Source organism: Gracilinanus agilis, chromosome 4 (genome assembly GCF_016433145.1).
Source record: "Gracilinanus agilis isolate LMUSP501 chromosome 4, AgileGrace, whole genome shotgun sequence".
In the NCBI taxonomy this organism is placed as follows: domain Eukaryota; kingdom Metazoa; phylum Chordata; class Mammalia; order Didelphimorphia; family Didelphidae; genus Gracilinanus; species Gracilinanus agilis.
The window spans coordinates 457,029,366-457,044,996 of NC_058133.1; the positions used below are offsets into that span (position 1 = coordinate 457,029,366).

Consider the following 15,631-nt stretch of genomic DNA (forward strand, 5'->3'; position numbering starts at 1 on the left):
TATATTATATTATATTATATTATATTATATTATATTATATTATATTATATTATATTACATTACATTACATTACATTACATTACATTACATTACATTATATTATAATAGTTACATCATATCATATCATATTATAAATGTATAATATAATATAAAATGATATATTATATCCATGATAATATAAGCTCCTTAGAGGCAGGAACTGCCTTTTTTTTTGGCTTGAATTTGGATCCCACTGGTAGAATATAGGGTCCTCCGAGGCAGTTTCAATTTTTTTGGTCTTTGTATCCTCAGGGTCTGGTACAATGTCTAGAAAAAGTGAGGCAGCTAGATGGCACAGTGGATAGCAGACCCTGGGCAAGTCATTTAACCCTGGTTACCTCAGTTTTTGTATCTGTCAAAATAGCTGGAGAAGGAAATGGCAAACCATTCTAGTATTTCTGCCAAGAAAACCCCAAATATGGGGTCAGAAAGAGTACAACACAATTAACCAACGGTTGTCAAATAGTAAGTGCTTAAATAAATGCTTGTTGACTTGATTTGACTACCTTTAGGTTCCTCCAGGGCTCTTTCAATTTCTTGTTGCTATTGTTTTGTCTTTGGATCTCCAGCACCCAGCAAAATGCCTTGTAAACTGCAGGTGCTTGATATGTTTAAGAAAAAATTCAGCAAATTGGTCAGAGAACTTCTTTGAATATAGAGGATACATTAACTATGGTAAGCAGGAACAATGAGCATGACCGGTCAGGGTGATGGAATAATGCACTTTAAGGGCACCATTTAAAGACCATTCCACAGATGGGAAGAAGAAGTTAATCATAAAAGGTAGGGTCAGACCCAGTCTGATGCTGTCTGCTGAAGTACACTAGGTGAATTTTATTCCTAGAGAAGAATGTTCAGCAACAAACAAACATGACACCTTCATCGAGAGAAGACAGACAGGATATTTAAATCAGTCCATTTTTTTTTCTTTTTGCCTTGATCACCAGAGAACATGCTATCTTATTAAGATGTGTTTCTGATGCAAAAAAGGCAAATGAAGCCAAACTACTACACAAACCTTAGCTTACTTGTGGCGTAGTCACATAATACAAGTCTGAATTTACAAATGGAGTGCAGATCAGGGCGATGTAATGTTTAACCTTAGTGTTCATGGGATGCTACCCCTTCCCTGGATTCAGAATGGGGCTATCCCAGTGCGTGTTTCTCTCATATGCTCAGAAAGCCCTATACATTTTGTAACTGATAATCTCTCTTTACTTTTTGTTGTTGTTTGGTCAAAGAGTCATGTCTGACTCTTTGTGAGCCCATTTGGGGTTTCTTGGTGAAGACACTAGCATAGTTTGCCATTTCATTATCCAGCTCATTTTAAAGAGGAAGAAACTGAGGCAGATAGGATGAAATGACTTGTCCAAGATTACACAGATAGTAAATGTCTGAGTTGGGATTTGAACTCTGGTATTCCTGATCTCAAGTCCAGCATTCTATCCACTGAATTACTTAGCTGCCATTACTTTACTTAGATAGCTGCTTCCTCTGCTTGCTGATAGATTAGAGAGAAAAACAGGAGGCAGCTAGGTGACTCAGTGGTTTGAGAACCAGGCCTAGAGATGGGAGGCCTTGGATTCAAATCTGATCTTGGACACTTCCTAGCTGTATGACCCTGGGCAAGTCACCTAACACCCATTGCCTAGACCTTAATTCTCTTCTGCCTGAGAACCAACACACAGTACTGATTCTAAGATGGAAGGTAAGACGAGAGAGAGAGAGAGAGAGAGAGAGAGAGAGAGAGAGAGAGAGAGAGAGAGAGAGAGAGAGATCTAGAAATATAAACCTAAGTTAAGCAGCTAAAGGGAAGGTTTTATATTTCCATATAACATCTAAAGAAGGAANGGAAGAGAGGGAGAGAGAGAGAGAGAGAGAAAGAGAGAGAGAGAGAGAGAGAGAGAGAGAGAGAGAGAGAGAGAGAGAGAGAGAGATCTAGAAATATAAACCTAAGTTAAGCAGCTAAAGGGAAGGTTTTATATTTCCATATAACATCTAAAGAAGGAATCCTTCACCCTTTCTGGAGGAGAATGCATAAAGAGAAGACATTCACTAGACTCTATTGAAAACCTAGAGTAGTGTCAATAGAATGCAAGCAAAGTGGAGGTAAGGAGAGCTAGATTCAAATCCTTTCTGACACTAGTTATGTGGTCTTGTGCAAGTCACTTGACCTCTATGTCTCTAGCAGCTCTGTAGGATTTATTTTCTAAGTCATAGACAAGTTGACATTTGCATTGGTAAAAGGAAGTTGCCATCCTGGGAGTTTTCCTATGTGAAGAAAATTGCTGGATTGTGGCTCTTGCTCTTAAAAGTATCTAAAATGCTTTAATGATTATCTCATTTGAGGATCACAACCACTTTCTGAATTGTAGGCTAGAATAAAAGATGCTATTTACTTCTATTTTAGAGTTGAAGAAATGGGCTGAGAAGTTAAGTAATTTTCTTAGGGTCAGAGATTTAGAGCTCAAATGGAATTGAGAAGTCTCATTTGGAAGCTAAGGCAAAGAAGGCTTAAGTGACTTGCCAAAGGTCACACAGCTAGTAAGCGTAAAAGGCAAGATTTGAAACCAGGTCTTTCTGACTCTTAAGTGTCCTATCCACTAAGCCTGCCTACCTCACACTTGGCCGTGGTTCCCAGCTAGTATGTAGCAGAGGCAAGATTTCAACCTAGGTCTCCCTGACTCCAACACCAGCCTTCCATTCACTCACTACTCCACACTCCCTCTATGATATTTATACTTCCAAGCAGAGGACTAAATTGTTTTTTCCCTTTCCTAGAAGAAATTTAAATTTTTATGTCAGTGTGCCTAATTGCTTCTTTCCCAGTTACATTAGCACAGAGAATGAAAGGGAATAAGACAGGTGAAATGGAATGCCATTCAACTGGACGCCATTTAGCCTTGGTGCTCGTGGTCTATTAAGCCTTCCCTGGATTCAGAATGGGGCTCTCCCCCACGTGCATGCTCCTCTTGCTTGCCCACAAAGATTTGTAAACTTTATAAAATGGACTAACTCTCTGCTAGACTGAAGACCCTTCAGATTGCTGAGTAAAAGAATATTCGAGTCCAAACTGTGATCTAAGTGCCTGTCTACTGAGGTTTTCTTTGCAAAACCTGCTCCTGCTCCGAGGCTTGGAAAGCCCATCATTTACCTCCATCTGACACCTGATTTACATGCATCTGACATCATAACGTATAATATTCAGATTCAAGATTCTTGTCTCCCAGCATACAGTTACCCAACAGGACTGCTAGGCGAGACGTGGCAGTGCGAGATGCAGAGCTAACTATTGGAATAACTACCTCACCTGAATGCTACTGGGGAAATGAAGTTGCTCTCTTGAGATAGCCTTCCCTATTTATCTTCCCCCTCCCATCTCCTGGGAATATTCCCAGGAACATCATTCCATTCTTCAAGCACCCAAAAGTTTGCAATCCTCAGTTCATCTTTACCCTGAAGCGCTACTCCTGAGCTTGCACTAGATCAAATAGTAAAATATTTTTGCCCTTTCCAGAATCTTCCAGGGCAGTGACTCATGGCCTGACTTCTTTTATCATGTCCCTACTGGTTCGGCAAAGTTCAGAAATGGAAGATTTCTCAGGGTGCTCTGGCGGCTGGGCAGAACTTAACCTCCAGAATCAAAGTCAGAACACAGCTGTATGTGTGCCTTTGCCCAAAGGAAGTGATTTTCAAGAACGCTACAGACTGACTTTTCAAAATTAATTTGCTTCCATTCACCTTGTTGTTATCACAACTACCTGTTATTGTCTGCTATGAGAGTATCTCTGATTCTTAAGGGTAAATGAAAGATAGCAAAGAATAATGGATAGAGAGTTAGTTTTGTAAGGAAAATCTAGGTTCAAAATCTATTGCCTATAGATCCTACCTAGGCTGTGTGACCCTAGGCAAGTCACTTAACCTCTTAGTGGTCAGTGCAATTCTAAGATGATAAGTTGCCAAATAAATATGGGTCTGTATTAGCAGAGGGTGTTCCCTACTCAATGAAATTACAGATTAGAAAGAAAATAAATTAATATGTGATAATTATACAATAATCTTTCATTCAAGGCAGCATAGTGTGGTACAACTGAAGGTGGGCTTTGAAATCTAGAAGACCTGGATTCAAATCCTTCCTCTGCTACAAGACTGGCTGTGTAACCCAGAGCAAGTCACCTATCATATCATGACATAAAGGATAGACCAACAGCATCAGCAGAGTTTCACAATGACAATTCCCTCTACTAAGGAAAAGAAAACTATTCATGTGGATTTTTTTCAGAAAAGTTTTTATCTGGGCTATTTCCTGTGAAATATTTAAACAGAAAGGCAAAAGGATGGCTAGAGCTCTAGGAGAAAGCTGCATAAATGTTATGCACTTTGAATAGATGCCATAGCATTCCACAAAATGTACTGTAGCATTTTACATAAACTGAAAATAACATTTAGAAAGTGTTTTGTATTTCAAATACTGTTCAAGAGTTAAATCGGTGAATCAACCAGCTGATATCTTTTTTCCAGTTCATGCTAATTATGATTTATTCCTAGTTATTGTGACCCAAATATAGAATTCATTTCCCCCTTTCTTCTAAAACTGACTTAATATTAATGGTAATTATTGCAAGAATTTTTAAGGCTTTAAGATTTACAAAGCACTTTATTTTATTTTATTTTTTAAACTCTTAACCTTCCATCTCAGAATCATTACTATGTATACTATGTATTGGTTTTAAGTCAAAAGAGTGGTAAGGCCTAGGCAATGGGGGTTAAGTGACTTGCCCAGGGTCACACAGCTAGGAAGTGTCTGAAGCCACATTTGAACTTAGGACCTTGCATCTCTAGCCCTGGCTCTCAATCCACTGAACTACCCAGATGCCCCCTACAAAGAACTGTATGCATTATCTTATTTGATAAGAAAAGGAGGTTTTCTGATTTATATAACAGGCCAAGTGCTAAAGTAATAAGCTAAAGTGGAGAGAGTAATTTTATGACTATAAAGGCGATATTCAAATCAAACAGAAACTGGCTCACAGCCTTATAACCAAATAAAAGAAGAAAACATTGCAAGATACCCTAAGCAGGCTGAGATACTTCTATCAAAGCATAAGAACTTTATATATGGATTTTCTAATCTATCAAACATTCTGCAACATTATTTCTTGCATAGTATTCTCAATGTTTGGGGGGGGGGGGGACAATTACTGATTCAAGAATGGTTTCAATAAAATTCATGAAGATGCTCCCTTTGAATGCACTAAGTAAGTCCTCACTATTAAGCTTTCAGTCATCGGCAGACGAAGCCATTGAGGCAGCAGAAGCAGCAGGAGCAGCGATGGTCCTAGACTGATTAAGCAGATGAGAAATGGGAATCTGCTAAGGTTATACATCCCACAAGGTGAAGTTTGCATTCCCCCTAGAGGAAACGTGGATTCGATTGGAGTAGTTTACCCCAGGAGGCTTCCTTGACAATTTGATTCATTCTTTCAAAGAGAGAATACTCAAAGGAAGCTCAATTGGGTGAGGCAGAGGTAAAAGGGACAAGAGAGGCTTTCCTTGCCTATTGCAAAGAGAGCAAGGCAGAGATACTCTGTCCCAGCATGTGCTCGGGGATTAAACCTTCAAACTGTAGCATTGTACCAAGGAGAGGGCGTCCCAAAGTAATCCTGGCCCTGTGGTGACTTGTTAAGAAAGACTAATATAAAGGTGCCCATGCCCATTATTCAGGTTAAGCCGTTGGCAGGGCCCTTCAGAGGCTGTGGGAGAATTTTTATCAGTGAGGTTGCTACTGTTCCCTTGAAGGCAGAGCAACCTCAGTGCAGTAGGGTGAGCTGGAAATGGCAGCACCGGCCAGCTCCCCACCCCAGAGACATTAATTGGCATGGACTGGAGTGCCCACTCCCTCCCCAGTTGGGCGTACGAGTTCTCCACTCTACTTTCCAAGGTTTCTCTTGAACAGAAAAACACCCAAAGAATTTAGAAGGACTCCTTTCCCAAGTCTGCCGTGTTCAAACTGTTACCCGGACAGAGATGTGTACAGACATGAATGGAATGAATGGATGCTTTTTTCTCCTACTGCAAAAATCCCCACCCTTCTGTTTCAAGTTCTTCTTGTCTACATGTCAGTCTAGACCAACCTGAAACAAGGCTTCCCATAGGTGCTAGAAAGCTGGACTCTGGGGTTGGGGAAGAAAGCATGCATACGACAGTCAAACTTTCAAAAAGGAGTTTATCTTAAATGCTAAAGGGCTACAGGTTTATTTGCAGGACATGGGTTCTGGGATGGAAGGGAGACTCAGCACTTCTTCCTCATTCAGGGCATAGAGGAGAGTCAGAAGTCTAGACAAAGGAGTCAAGAAGACATGGCCTGGAACCTCATCTGAGATACCAGTTGAAGTCCTCTGAACCTCATTCTCCTCAGCACTAATGATAATAATATCAGAGTTTATGTGAGGCTCCAATGAGGTAATGTATCAAAAGAGGCACCTGGGTAGCATATTGGATAGAAAGCTGTAGGTGGAAGGACTGAGTTCAAATCCTGCCTCAGATACTTGCTAACTATATGACCTTAAAGAGGTCTCATAACCTGTCTCAGCCTAGTTCCTCATTTGCAAAATGGATAATAATCGCACCTACCTCCCAGGGTTGTTATGAGGATCAGATCAAGTGAGATAAAAATACAAAGTGCATTTAAGACCATAAAGTGATATGTAACCCTGAGCTATTAATAGTTTATGTTATAAAGGAGGAAAATGAGACACAGATGTAGAGTTTTCTGGAGGATGACAAAGAGAGTAAGTGGGAGAAGTCTGACATGAACAAATGCAGTATTCTTACCATAGCTCCATGGTAATATGATCCCCAAAGTCAGTAAGAGTTCCTTGAGCATTTTGTCAGTGAGAAAATTAAAATAATGAGGAAAAAAATACTACTTGTTGGGGGCGGGGGACAAATGCTGCTCCATTCAGTATGAGTGATTATTGAGTGCTTGCTGTAGTCTTTATTTAGGCATTGGGCGGCACATAAGAAGAGTCTGCAATACAATCCCAGCCATGAAGGTATCTACAGAATCAAAGGATTTAGAGTGGGAAGGCATCTTAGAGATCTGATCCAGTCCTTTCCATTTTTTAGATAAGGCTCAATGAGAGAAAGGTCCTCCTTGCTCAGGATGATATAGCTGGCCAGCAGGAGAGCTGAGACATTAAACCAGGTCCTTGGAATGGGAGGAAATGGGAGTGCAGTGGATAGAGCACTGACCCTGGAGTCAGGAAGACTCATCTCCCTGAGTTCAAATCTGGCCTCAGAGACTTACAAACTATGTGACTTAATTCCATTTGCCTCCATTTCCTCAACTATAAGATGAACTAGAGGAGGAAATGGCAAACCATTTCAGTATCTTTGTTCAGAAAACCCAAATGGGGTTAGATCGAGTCAGATATGACTGAAAAACAACTGAGCAACAAGAAATACAAACCTGATGATGTCAGAAATGCTTGAATACAATTCCATGGAAAAATAAGGGAAATCTGGAGATTCATGAGGAATTGAAGGAGAGGAGTACTGGTAAATGTTTAACAAAGGGTTCCCTTGGGGGGAAATATATGCATACATTTTTTAGTTTATTCTGCATTATTAACACTTTCTTGGGTCTAGAGTGACAATCAACAAAACAACAAATGAAGGTCTGATTTATAGCATTTGCTGATTTCTGTGGTGCTCACACTGAAAAATTAACAACCACTAACTGCAAGCTAGCCCTGGCACACTTCTGGGTTGAAACGATCAAGCAGGACTTGAGAGAGTTTCTGTAAAACTTGAGAGGGACCAGTGAGATTTCAGTGATTAGAGAAGAGGAAAGGGTAACTCAACAAGAAAGATAACTATGAAGTCACTTTGAAGATGTAAATAGAATAGATAATGGAGACAGACCTAATGAAACTAAAGGTTTTTTTTCTCCCAAGAAGGAATGGCTACTTGCATAGTGACTTGATGTTAAATGCTCCATAATTAGAGTCTTTTATAAGAATTTTGGCCACACCCTAGAGCAGTAATGGAGAACCTTTTAGAGACCAAGTGGCCACACTGTACCCTCACACTACATGTGAGCCATCTGTCTTACCGCAGACAGGGGAGAGAGGAAGCACTCCCACTGGGCTGCTGGGCAGAGGGATAGGTGATCAGAGAAATGTCCTCAGGTGCACATGGAGAAGGGGAAGGGAGCAGCCCCCTTTGGCATATGTGGCATAGGTTCGCCAACATGTTCTAAGGTTTTCCAGTTACATGACCTGCTGGGTAGGACCTATCCTCTGTCCTTTGGTTATATTAGCTTTCTCTCTTCCATTTCTTAGACCACAGTTCAGGTAAAATTCAGATAAAACTTGGAAAGAGTAAGGAGGCAGTAGGCAAGATGTTCCTTTTCTTCTCTACTACTTAGGGCAGTTAATAAGGAGACTATGTCTGACTCCATCCATTCTAGCCTGGGTTCAAAAATCACCCTCAGAGAAAGAAATTCATTCCAACCCACCAACTGGTAGCTTTCTATTTTCATTAATTATTCTGTTAATGAAATGCTTGACTCTATTGTTTCCATGGTGTTGAAGGACAATAAGAGAGTACTCTTTAAATTTAGGCTCTTGCTAAAAATGTTTGATGATTCTGACCCACTTCCAGCTGTGATATGTAGTGGGATGCGTGGTTTCCTGTCTAAAAGAAATAACTTTTGGAGAAAAGGAAGTCATATCAATGACTGAAAGTCACAGGAGACCATGTCTTCTGTTAATATAGAAATATTTTCTTCTGAAAGTGTCCCATAGCATGATCTAGCTAATCCTTCATTATCTCTGCTGCCCTGAGAATAGAATCATAGAATAATAGATGTAGATCTGGAAGACAACTTAGATTCAATATATTCAAAGCCCCTCCTTTTACAGATGAGGAACCTGAAGAAAGTAAGTGACTTCCTGAAGGTCACACAGATGACCAAGTCCTTTTTTCAAGTCCACTGGGCAACACTACCTCTCAAAGATCATTCCAACTTGCCTTCTCTAGTACAAAGTATATTAGTGGGCAGCTGGGTGGCTCAGTGGATTGAGAGTCAGGACTAGAGATAGGAGGTCCTAGGTTCAAATCTGGCCTCAAGACACTTCCTAGCTGGGTAACCCTGGGAAAGTCACTTAACCTCCATTGCCCACCCTTACCACCCTTCTGCCTTAGAACCAATACACAGTATTGATTCTAAGAGGAAGGTAAGGGTTTTAAAAAGTATATTACTGTAAATAACTGGACATCTCCAGTTTTCACTTACCCCTTTCCCAAAAAGACTAAACCTTCTCTCAAGACTGAAACTCTACTCCTAAGCAGCTCCAGGAAAAAAAATACTGGCCAAAAATGCCTTGGAGAACCTATGTTCTCCTACATGCTGTACTAAAGAACATCCAGATTGGGGGAGAGAGGAAGGGAGGGACACTCTCTACCATCTCAACTCCATTCCTCAAGAAAAAAGAGTGAATGAAAAAAATAGAAAAGTTTAAAAAAAGGAAGAATAATATAGAGAGGGGAGAGAAGAAGAGAATATCCTTCCAGTGTTGCTTTTGTTGTTTTGTTGTAGCCTAAAATTCTACAAAGGTAACTACTGAAATATACAGTCCTTGCTGTTAGACCAAACCCCTTTTCTTTAGTACTCCAAACTGGAAAAATTGTCATACAGACTATAATAGGACTCAGGAAGCCAATGTCATTTGTACAAGTAGATGTGCTTGCTATCATTTCAATATATTGCTCAAAGTTTTTAGGATCAAATCAGAAAACCTCATTTCAATATAACATTTAGCACAGTGCCTGACTTAATAAATTATTCTTGATGACTTCAAAATATGTTTACTTTCCCTAGGAATTAGGACAGCTACTAATAACCCAGTTTCTGAATTGTCTAGGTTGGAATACTCCATTAAGAAGGGAAAGTATCTTTTAAATCTTTTAAAACTTCTTAAACTTGAGGTGTTCTGAATTTATAGAGGTATTCTTTTTTCCTTTTACTAAAGTCTAATTCTACTTATCTTGCCCAGGCTAGAACTGTAGCAATTCAAGGGATCTATCAGCATCAACCTCCCTTAGTAATAGAGATTACAGGCTATGAACTACTATACCCAACATATCTGAGTCTTTTAAAAAAAGACTAATATGAGATATGAGGCATTAGTTTTTAGATATCAGATCTAATCAGAAAAAAAACATTTCCAGGAATCAGTGTTTCTTTTTTTTTTTTCTTTTAAACCCTTACCTTCTGTCTGAGTATCAATTCTGAAATAGAAGGGCAGCAAAGGCTAGACCAGTGGTGGTGAACCTTTTAAAGACCAAGTACCTAAACTGCAACCCTCACATGGCATGTGAGACAGGGAAGGGAGGAAGTGCCCCCAATGGACTGTTGGGCAGAGGGGCAGGTGATGTGAAAAACATCCTCAGGCATGGTGGAGAGAAGGAAGAGAGCAGCCTCCTCTGGTATGTGTTCCATAGGTTTGACAACATGAGGCTAGGCAAACAGAATTAAGTGACTTGCCCAGAGTCCCACTGCTAGGAAGTATCTGAGGCCAAATTTGAACCCAGGTTCAGCCCAACTCCAGATCTGGCACTCTATCCAGTGTGCTACCTAGCTGTCCCTCAGTGTTTCTTTTTAAAAGTCATTTCACTTTACTTTTCTCAAATGAAAAACACTATGGGAAATTTTCAAGTTAATCCTCATATTTTATTATTTGAAATTAATTTTCACAGTATTAGAACTGTTACCTTCTAAAACAGCTAAACAATAATAATAGTTAGCATTTACTTAGCACTTTAAAGTTCATGATGTATTTTACAAATATTAACTCATTTTATTTTTATAACAACCTTACATGGTAGGTTCTATGATTATCCCTAGTTTACAAATGTGGAAATGGTCAAAGAAAGGTTAAGTGATTTGGCCCTGGTCACTCAGCTAGTAAGTAACTGAGGTCAGATTTTTAACTCAGATCCTTCCATGGCTCCAGGTCCAGCGCCCTATCCACTATGCAAACTTCCACTGAAAATCTACCCAATCCTGACAAATGAAATGGAGATGATACAGAGTCCTTGAAGATTATAAAAGGAAAGTATAAGATCTGGGAAGTGCTGAAGGCAGATGCAATGATGAACAGTATATCTGTTGTCCAAGGATCAGCCCAGCTAATTTCAGAGAGGTTCATCTCCAGGATGGCATAGAATGATAAAATATTTTGGCTACAGCAATTCCACAAGACTATTACCCTGTAGTTAGTGGAGTTGTAATCTGTATCAGTTGAAGGAGTATCCATATCAGGGAAAGCATATGTCCTTGAAGTAGTCTTATTATATCTCTTTAAATAGTCCTTTGCCATTTACAAAGTTCTTCTCTGACCATTAAATCATTAATTCCTCCCAATAACCTTGCAGGGTAGATGTCATTTAAAATTTGTAGGAGAGGAACTGAGGCAAAAAAGGGTTAAGTCACTTACCCAGAGCCATCCCGTTCAGTAACTAGAAAGGTCAGAAGTGAAATTCAGAATTTCTGGCCTCTGTCATTTTTCTCCTTTTTTACCACATTTCCAACTTATTTATGTAGCTGGCATATAAAGGGCATGGCATTAATTCCAACCATTCCCAGACTCACTAACTTTCCTAGGTTGGGTCAAGCTCTTTCATGTAAGTCAACAAATATTTGTTCAGCACTTACTCTGTACTATGTACAAGGCTATGTGTTACATAGAATCACAGTGCCACGGGTTCAAAGAACGGCAAAAGACAGTCTCTGCTTTCAAGTAGGTCAGGGTTTAATGGGAGAGACCTGAAAACAACTCTGTCCAAACTAGATAGATAGGAAAAATTGGAAGAAATCAACAGAGAGAAAGCATTAGCATAAAGATAATCAGGAAAGGCTTCTTGGAGATTGGATTTTAAATGGGACTTGAAGGAAGTCAAGAAAGCCTAGAGTAGAGATGAGGAAGGAGAGCATGGGATGCAGTCAGTGAAAATGCATGGAATCAGAAAAGGGAACAGCAAGGAAACCGGTATCACTTACAGAGTGGATAGGAGCAAGAAACATGGAAGAAGATTGGAAAGGTCAGGAGAAGAGGGGGAGAACAATAATAAAAGGCTTTCAATGCCCCAAACATTTTTTTTGAATCTGGAAATTATATTTTTTATTTGAATCTGGAAATTATAAGAGAGCCATTGCAGTCTATTGAATAGATTCTACTTGGCAGGACCTACACTTTAAGAAGGCGAACTTGACTGCAGAGTAGAGGATGAACTGGAGTGGGAGAAACTTGAGTCAGGGAGATCAACTAGAAGGTTATTGCTATAATCCAGGCAAACAGAGATACTTCTATAACAAGGTGGCGACTCACTCTTAGTGGCAGAGGAAATATCTATATCTATATCTATATCTATCTATATATATATAGATAGATATAGATATATATAGATATATATACTTAATCCTATAATTTCTGAATCCCTACTAGTGTGCTTTCTAATTGCATGAAGTAACCATAATGTTGCCATTAATTCTTAAACATAAAATATTTACTGAATGAGAGGGCAAAAACAAGGATAAAATAAGTATAGCCTAACATCTACTCAATAGAATGGAAAATCAAGAATAATAAAAATATAATATTCACTCACAGATCTAGATTGCTTTCCCTCCAATGCACCCAGTGTTCAAGGGAAGTTTGGGTACAAATTGGCAAAAACTTAGCAGTTGAGAACAAATGTATAGAAAGTAAAATGCAAAGGTATATTTGACTACTTATTAGGAGTTTTTTTGTTTTTTATTTTTTGTTTTTTATTTTGTTTTGTTTTGTTTTTTTAACCCTTGTACTTCGGTGTATTGTCTCATGGGTGGAAGAGTGGTAAGGGTGGGCAATGGGGGTCAAGTGACTTGCCCACGGTCACACAGCTGGGAAGTGGCTGAGGCCGGGTTTGAACCTAGGACCTCCTGTCTCTAGGCCTGACTCTCACTCCACTGAGCTACCCAGCTGCCCCTATTTATTTTTTAACATTTAGAATTTAATTTACATTTCATCTGTCTCCCATTCCAATGGAAAAATAATAGCTGGCCTATCACTTGAGTACCTAGCCTAATGTCTTGCAAATAATAATAAAGAAAGAAATATTTGCTAAATTTAAATGGGTAAAATTTTTATAGCTAGAAAGTTTGATTCCCATAATCTAATCTATGAAACATAAACTTAAAAAATAAAAATATATAAAGCATCAAATAAAAATAGTTTGGTATCGTTTAGTTATGAAACAATAGTATTATATAGTAGACAGAGGATGATGAGCTAAAAGTTAAGAAAATATGGAGGATTCAAGTCTTGTCTCTAATACTAAATAGCTCTGTCTATAGACAAGTCATGTAACCCCTCAATGCTCACAGACTAACCACTAAGACTCCAAAGTACAATAAAGGTGTTGAGTATGAATTCCCGGAATGAGTTCCCATATTGATGAAATCATAAATCCTCCCTCTTTCCCTCTCCCTTAAAAAAATCTTGGGAAACTCAATTTAAAAATTAATCAATCTACCAAAAGGCATTTGTTATGTGCCTATTGCATGCCAGGGTTTGAGGATACAAAGACAAAAACCAAAATGGACTAAATACCCTTTCCCTTATATCACTTACATTCTACTACTAAGCCCCATGTCCTCATTTTCACATAAAAGAATACTAAAGTTCAGATAGCCTAGATTACTTGCCCAAGGTCACATAGCTAGTTAGTAGCAGAGTAAAGATTGGAGCTCAGTTCTCTTGACCACTGATCTAAGCCATCTTTCCACTATACCTCAAATATCTATCATTTAATATCTTCTTCCTTGTGAGTTGTTGGAAATTAAGTCGTTTCTTATTATATGAGCATTAAGATTTAATTTCCAAGACCTGATATAATTCATTCCTCTTCCTATAACAAGTGTCCCATTATCTGAACCTAAATGAATCTGAAATGAGTTCCTGTTCTCTGTTCTACTCGTCTTCATATTATCCAAAATAATTCAATGTCCATTGCTTCCTTAGGGAAAATCAAAGTTTGACATGGCTGCCTTTTGAACTCAAATGGTTAAAGTTCACTTTCTTCTGTTCAAAAAGGTTGACTGATTTTGAAAGGACTTATTGATAAAACAGAGAAACTCAGGGGAAAAGGACAACAAGAGAGAAGAAGAAAGAGAAAGAAGAAAGAGCAAGAAAAGAAAGAGAAGGAAGAGAGCTGAAGGAACCCAGGAGGGACAATGAAAGATAAAAGCCTGCTGAATGCATAATTGCAGGCAAACCAAAATATCCTGAGAGCCTATGTGCCGGTCTATCTCATGTAACAAGAATGTGACATTCTTTTTAAATTTTATTTTATTTGAATCAGAACAAAGTTTTAAACTAAGATTTTTAAAAAGCAATTTATGTTTTTGATGTTGGAGAAAGATAATTAATTCAATTCATTACTTCGTGAATTAGTCTACATATGATTTTTCCCCCTGGCAACCAAATAGAAGGACTGCCCCAATCATCTAGGAGTATTTGAAAGAAATCTAATAATCTAATGCTTTAATGATTAAGTCTTTAATGTGTGTGCGTAATTCATTAATTCATGAATTAGTTCACATATGATTTTTGCCCTTGACAACCAAATAGAAGGATGGTCCCAAACATTTAATAGAATGTGGGAGAAATTTAGCACTCCAATACACTGATGATTAACGCCCTTTAGATAGATAGATAGATAGATAGATAGATAGATAGATAGATAGATAGATGGATAGATACNGATAGATAGATAGATAGATAGATAGATAGATAGATAGATAGATAGATGGATAGATACTAAAGAAAAAGTATTTTCTTCTACCGAGAAGAAAATGACATGAAGCTGAATAAAGCTGCAAGATGGGAGAGGTACTACTTGTATATCTTCTGGTAGCTTTTTTTTTTTCCCTTTGTCTCTCCAACATTTAATTTAACAAGGATAAGTCACATGAATTTTAAGCTTTCTCCTAATTGTGCTTATAAATGGTAGTTTCAAAAGCATATATGTTACAATAAACACAAATTAGGGGTAAATTAAGCCTTAATTATGTTTAGCAAGGTTTATGTCCTAATTAAAAACAGTATCACAACAATAAAAATGACTTACCACCTGAATTAACTCTGCCACAATTGTCTAATCTTCCTAAACATTCTTTGTGTGCTCTGGCGCCACACTTGAAACATAAATAGCCTTGATAAAATGTTCCTCTGAAAAGTAAAATTAGAGAGTGATACATTAAAGGTGATAAATTCTCTCCATATATGAAATCATTAGAACAAATAAAAGAAATTAATGCAGATCTTATTCAAAGTCATTTCCAGAACAAGAAGAAAACTTAACTGAAAGTTTTAAGGAAGTGATGTCAATTTGGAATTAGAAGACAAGTCAGTATACTCAGTCTACTCTCCAACCAAGAGATATCATTACAAGTCATATAATACAATGAGGTTCAAAATGAGGGAAAGTTCCCTTAGATAGACAAACATTTAAGGAACCATATTTTATTTCTTGGCATTTGGAA

General features: G+C 38.3%; 1 protein-coding gene across 1 annotated transcript in view; it reads right to left on the reverse strand.

Annotated features, from left to right (window-relative positions):
- The window catches only part of VAV3 (vav guanine nucleotide exchange factor 3), a 482,681-nt gene that overhangs the window by 165,899 nt on the left and 301,151 nt on the right, over positions 1 to 15,631 (reverse strand). Inside the window, exon 17 of the mRNA XM_044675502.1 lies at positions 15,217 to 15,317. Coding sequence (XP_044531437.1) covers positions 15,217 to 15,317 — 101 coding nt within the window. The remainder of the gene's footprint in view (positions 1 to 15,216; positions 15,318 to 15,631) is intronic.